The 6,608-nt window shown below is 35.5% G+C and overlaps 1 protein-coding gene across 1 annotated transcript; it reads left to right on the plus strand.

Annotated features, from left to right (window-relative positions):
* Positions 1–995: 995 nt before the first annotated feature.
* Positions 996–3,257, plus strand: LOC145576487 (uncharacterized). The gene is made up of 5 exons (XM_081634245.1): positions 996–1,532; positions 2,256–2,377; positions 2,494–2,534; positions 2,610–2,708; positions 2,986–3,257. The coding sequence occupies exons 1-5, from the start codon at positions 1,079–1,081 to the stop codon at positions 3,128–3,130; spliced, it is 861 nt and encodes a 286-aa protein (XP_081490371.1). The 5' UTR covers positions 996–1,078; the 3' UTR covers positions 3,131–3,257.
* The last annotated feature ends 3,351 nt before the right edge of the window (positions 3,258–6,608 follow it).

The following is a 6,608-nucleotide window of genomic DNA, read 5'->3' on the forward strand; positions in this document are numbered from 1 at the left end:
GGTTGGTATAAACTCCCATTTCCAGCTCGATATCAACATCGTCCTCGACTAGGATTTCAAGGTCTACAATGGGTGGTGTAAGATTTTCTTGAGTCATTTCAGCAGTACTTTCCCCATAAACGACATCAAATATTGTAAGGTTTTTTAATTTGGATGTCTCAAGGGAAAGTTATAATACCGAATATGCCTCACTAGGTCAGTACACCTGCAAAATAACGAACCCTAGGCTTGATGGAGTTTCGCCTACAACAATCAAGTTAGCACCAGAAGGTCAAAAGTCAAAACATTAAATTGGAATGGTATTAATTGTAGTTAGAGAACTCTAATCACCTTTCAACATTTGTAACCCGTCATTAAAGAAGGTTTATATAGTGTAAGGAAATGCACGTAAATTAGGGTTTTAACCTAATTGCTTTGCTATTTTTACCTTATTAGGTAATTAGATGGTACGGGCTCATGGCTCATTAGGAGTTGTAAAACCAGAGGGCCACGTGTTCAGTTTTGATTGACCTAATTGGGCTGAGCTGGATTGACATGTGTCAAGCTCCCATTGGTCCAGCTGAGTGGGTATATTTACCTGAACACCTTACATTTACAAAACCTATTCACCCATTTTTATTTGTTTAACATTATCATTTGTTTATTCCCTAACAAATTGCACTTACATAATATTTTTACAAAGTCAAACTAACCGCATAAAATATCGTGTCAATGAAAGTATTGCAACTAAAAGAATATAAACAGTATTTGTTTATAGATAAAGTATTATTGGTAGAAAAAATCACATTGATATACATATCCAATTAATTAGAAACACTCAAATTAAAATAAAGATAAAGAGAGATCACTTGGGATAATAAAATCATAAGAGATCTCAACCTCTAGACATCCCCAATACAAAAGATGGCAGAAAATCAGAACAAAAATTGAAAGAATCAAATTATTTACCAATTACAATAAGACTATGAAATTACAAAAATACCCATCCAAAATCACCTTAAAACCCCCTTTAAACCCCAAACGCAATCCACCAACCACACCAAACAACCAAAACCCAAAAAAAAAAATCTCAACGGTGATGCTTGGATTACTCTGCGCACGCCCATTGAAGCCTTGGAATATATCCCCTCAAACCTTCTCCCTCCACCACCACAACCACTACCATCAATCTCATTCTCAACCGACCAATAACGTCGCCGATGGAGCCTCTTCGGTCTCCATTTGGCGGGTAAATGTTCCGGCTGCTGTTGCCAGCGGTGATTGGCGGAGGGATTACCTCCGCCCCGCAATCCACCAGCAACGAGGCGAGGGGTCGTGGAATGTCGCTTGTGATGCTAGACCTGCTCGTTGGATTCACCGCCTTGACCTCGCTTATCTTCTCTATGGAGTTTGTGTCTATCTTTCTTTCAATGATGTTGTTGCGAACGACGGCGTTGTGGGTGAGACGGAGACCATTGTTGGCGTTGTCAATGAGGCGGAGAGCATTGTTAGCGAACAGGGTTGTTGTGATTTATTGGATTTTCGGGTTACAGGTATATTTTTTTTTTAATTTTTTTTTTCTTTTACCTCCATTTTATATATCTAAGTAGCTATATTTGTTCATAATCTTCAATTGATTATATTCAATTTTATATTTTGTTGAATTCGATATTTTCTAAACTTTTTAATCTTCTCTTAATTATTTGCTCAGTACACTTATCAGACTATCTTGTTGCAAAATATTAGACCAATCTGAGTATTCAATGCCATAATTTCTGAACAAAATTGGAACATGTGGTTGTGGATTATCCCAATATTTTTACAGATTTAATATTTTTTTTTTTAAAAAAAAAAATCAATTCATTTTACTGATTTACTTGCACTGTAATTTAGTTTATTGCCCATAAAATATAATTCCTGTGTTCATTTTTATATAAAAATTTCAATCTATAGTCTAAAGTCCATGATTATTAATTTTAAAATGTGACTCTATCTTCCGGGAAAAAGTCAGGACTCATTGACACCATTTTCTAGAAAAGTCAAGTTTTCAAACATTGACTTTTTTCATAGTATATTGTGAAATTATTAGTCTGATTGACTTCCTATGCAAAATGAGCTTTACAATTTCAGTTACTGACATTATTTAGCATCATTGGTAATCTAATGTCTTGCATTTGAGTTTTATTGCTTGGTTTTAAAAACACATGAAACTAATTAAACAAAATATTGCTCTGTATATTATAGTAATGAACGTCACTTTTTCAAAATGATCAAAGGTGTACAACCAGATGGCCGATGTTTGTTTAGAGCAATAGCTCACGGAGCTTGCTTACAAACCGGAGAGGGAGTGCCTGATGAAGACCGTCAGAGAGAGCTTGCTGATGATTTGAGGGCTAAGGTGGATTGTTTAAAAGACTAAATAGTAAAGCGATTTTATGCAATAAATAAACAAAGTAATTAGTTGTTATAAACAAATTTTGGATCTTAAACATATTTCTTCTGTTTTCTTTATAGGTGGTCGAAGAGCTCTTAAAGAGGCGCAAAGAAATGGAAGGGTATGTTTCTTTCTTATTGCAAAAAGAATTTTCTTTGAAGTGTATCTATGTGTGTAATCTTAAACTCTTTTATAGGTTCATTGATGAAGACTTTGATGTGTATGTTGAGAGGATTCAAAAGCCTTATGTTTGGGGCGGAGAACTAGAAGTACGAAAGGCATCTCATGTGCTCAAGTGAGTATTTGATAACTTCCATTATTTTGCATGTATAGTGTTTTGCTTGTATGAAATTTTTTATATGTTCTCGGGTGCACCATGTATCCAACTAATCCATCCAAGGTTAGTTTTTGGTCTTTATTTGATGATTAAATGAAAAACAATCATTAAATTAAGAACAACATATTCATAGGTGTACTGTGCACTCAGGTGTATATAATAATCTCTCGCTCTATTTAACTTCAAATTCTTAAATATGGTGTTTATGGTAACAATTGATGTTTTATTGTATCAGGAATCTGATATCTGTCTTTATGAAAGATCAGAAGACAAACAAATTGACAAACATATCAAATTATGGGGAAGAATATAATGACAAGTACCCTATAAGTATTTTGTTTCATGGGTATGGTCACTATGAGCTTTTAGAGAATTCTTAAAGCCAATTTTTTAAACATGATAAGAAAACTATGACTAAAGAATATGATTTTAAAATTAATAAAGAATATCATTGTTTATAGAGGCATTATAGGTGAGGATTTACAATTTCTTTGTAGAATATTTTGGCCACAAATGAAATCTATGAAATATATATAAACCTTTCTTTGGTTAATTATAGTTATTAACTGTTGGTTTCCTTTCTTGCCATAGTTTTTGCCTTTAGTTTTGATGTTGTTGTAGTTGATAATGTATGCTTTATTCAAATTGGCAAGAATTCTTATTCATATTATATAATTATTAGTATAAAGAAGGAAAAACTCACATTTACTACCAGCAAAAGCACCACGTATCAGATTTACCACCTGGTTAAAAAAATATTTTATATTACTACCACCATAATTCCCTAATTGTAGAAATAACTACCACTGACTAACCCTGTTACTGTTTCTTTTTGAGGGGCCCACAACAACGGCTAGTTGTCACCGTTCAACCACCTTGCAGCCCACCCGTCCCCTCAACTGCCACCCCCTCCCCCCTGCCGGCGCAACCCCACTCCCTCCCTTTCCCCCACCTACGCAGACAACCCCCCTCCCTTTTCCCGTTGTTGCTGCCCCGACCCCGACCCCCACCCCGTACCGGAAACCACTCCCTTTCCCTTTCCCCCACCAAAAATCGCCTCCCTCCCTATTCCCCACACCGAAATCGACCCTCTCCCCTTCCCTTACCTTTCGGCCATCCCCAATTCTAAACCACCAGCCCCAAACCACCCTAAACGAGGGTTTCGATTTCGGTGGTTTGGGGCGGGTGGTTTATGATTTCGAATTCGATTTCGATTTCGAATTTTAGGGTTTCAATTGGCCGATGGTTTGGGGCTGGTGGTCGGGGCAACAGGAAGGGGAAAGGGGTTCATTGGCTGCGTAGGGGTGGGGGAAAGGTCGGGGCACCGCCGATGAAGAATTTGGTGGAATTTCGCGGCGGAGGTGACAGTTTAGCAGCGGGTGGGTGGTGCACCGACCACGAGGTTAGGGGTGGTTGGCAGGAGGGGAAATGGAGGAGGTGGGGTTCGCCGGTTTCGGGGAAACAGTTGGCCGCCAGCAAGGGGAGGGGGGAGGGTGGCTGACGCTGGGAAGGGGAGGGGAGGTGTTTGAGAATTATTTTTTTTTTTTAAATTTTTTTTATATAATTTAAATTATTATTTAATGAAATATAGGGCCCACTTAACGGAACCTTAACGGATTCTGTTAAGTGGTAGCAATATATACAGTTAGGGAATTTGTGTGGTAATAATTTAAAATATTTTTTTAAACAGGTAGTAAATGTGACAGGGGTGTTTTCGCTGGTAGCAAATGTCAATTTTTCCTATAAAGAATTTGATTACCTTAGAAATTAAATACATCAATACATGCAGTATGTTTGCTAATTTTGTTTTTCGTGGTGTACAACCAATAAACACTACTTTACATACTCTCTATTTATTTAAATCATCAATACTTTTATCTTTTATTTTATTTCATTTTGTTCTATTTGACATGATAATTAGCATTGCAGCAGGACCTAAATTTTACTTGTATATATGTATCAAAATATAACTATATTGCTTGACATGTCTGATAATTGAGACGAACTACTATAAGATGGGTGATGAATTTTAGTGAGTTCCTAAAAGGACAATTTTCGTGGAATAAAACAGAAAAACATAAAGAACATTTAAAGGACACTTTGAGATTTATGAGGAAAACTTCCATGGCCCTACTAGAAATTAAACCTCAAACCCTCTACAGATCTTCCTTAACCAATCTCTTCGTTATAATAGGTCAAGTCACTCCCGGTTACAACCTATTACAATCGGACCTTAACCTATCCTAACCATTTTAAATCCCATATTAAAGTTGTTCCCAACAGTACTCCTAGAGTATTTCTCTCTCTTCTTCACACGGTCTTTCATTTAGGAAGCCATAGCTTTACTTTTTAAATAAGGCGGAATCCGACTTAAGGTTAGGGAGATGGGAAGACAACTAAAAGCTCTCTTATTGTTAGATAGATTCTCTTGAATTTTCCCTAAAGGCAATTACAAAACAATGATTTAAAAACTAATATAGATTTGTTAGAGATATGAATATCTCTAACAAGATTCAAAAGCATCACATATAATCCGAAACTAATATGATAAAGCTTTTACTTGACAAACTTATTACGCTTAAGTGCTTTTATGGTTTTCAAGCATTAAAGTCACACTTTTCCTTGAAATAAAAAGCTCGTATTTTTAATAAAAACTCATGACTTCAAAGTAGGGTTTAGAAACAAAATGATAGATACCAAAAACCATTTGTATAACTTATATTCATCATTTTGACCAAACCAAGCAAGTTAATCTTTTAAAAGATCGAAAATCCTATGTAAAATTGTTAAGAAAGATAAGTTTACAAAAGATGAATATAATAAAATCAGCTTGTCATGTGTGTAGCTGGCCACATATAAGAATTGGTGTAATAAAATAGATTTTATTCAACTAAATCCCTACTTAATCTTTTCCAAACAAAACAAATTTTATCTTATTTGATTCCACTTATATTATCGAATGTCCAGCTTTATCACGTTTTTAATAAGTTACATATTAAAGGAATCAATCTTATATATACATGAATGCATGCTAAAGTAATTACTACCTCCGTTTCAAGTTTTTTGCAACTTTGCAATATTTTATATCTCACAAATAATGCTCAAAGTTGCAAAAAACATGAAACGGAGGTAGTGCATAATATTAATCTCTATAAAGTCTTTCAAGGATAACTTCATTATTGAATTCTCAAACTCTGCATTGAGCATTGAATTCGATCTTGAGGCTTAGTTCCAATAATGAAACCACATACTAGACTTAAATGATAATTTGTTGTTACATCTTTCAGCTCCTTGCTGGAACCCGTGGTCCATGTTCTTCTAGAACTTGTTGTGATCTTCTAAGTTCGTTGACGAGATTACGCAATTTAAACCTATCTTATAAGCTTGTTGGCATGCTTCTGTTTGGGAGCTTTAGTGTGTTCCTGTTAGTATAGGGAGCACTTCTGAATTTCCTTTCAGCTTCTTGATCGAGATTTTCCTTCTGGAACTCTTCTTCTAATATACTTACAAGACAACGTTCCACTTTAGTAAGCTCTATTCCAAGCTACTCTTCAGCTCCCTGGATTTGCTTATACCTGCAAACAATCTAACACTAGAGAAACCATTAGTTGAAGTTTGCTTAGCTTGTCATTATCAAAGCCTTACAACGTCAACAATTTAAACATCAAAACTTAATGATTTGAAATGAATAATAAGGTAATAAAAGATAATATTTTGTTGCTAAATGGGTTGCAATGCATCAAACGAAGGGAGGGGATTGAGATGCCGAACGGACGTTCGAAAGGGTTTATACTCCTCCAAGAGACCTTTCAAAAGCTGCAAAGCCATTCGATTGTCAGAGACCTTATCTCCTACATT

This window comes from Chenopodium album, chromosome 13 (genome assembly GCF_948465745.1).
Source record: "Chenopodium album chromosome 13, dcCheAlbu1.1, whole genome shotgun sequence".
NCBI lineage: Eukaryota > Viridiplantae > Streptophyta > Magnoliopsida > Caryophyllales > Amaranthaceae > Chenopodium > Chenopodium album.

Excerpts from the sequence above, each read along its gene's own strand:
- LOC145576487 (XM_081634245.1), top strand. The coding sequence starts at position 1,079 with ATGCTTGGATTACTCTGCGCACGCCCATTGAAGCCTTGGAATATATCC. Across the intron at positions 2,378-2,493 it reads CTGATGATTTGAGGGCTAAG|GTGGTCGAAGAGCTCTTAAA; the intron begins GTGGATTGTTTA and ends TTTTCTTTATAG. Across the intron at positions 2,709-2,985 it reads AAGGCATCTCATGTGCTCAA|GAATCTGATATCTGTCTTTA; the intron begins GTGAGTATTTGA and ends TTATTGTATCAG.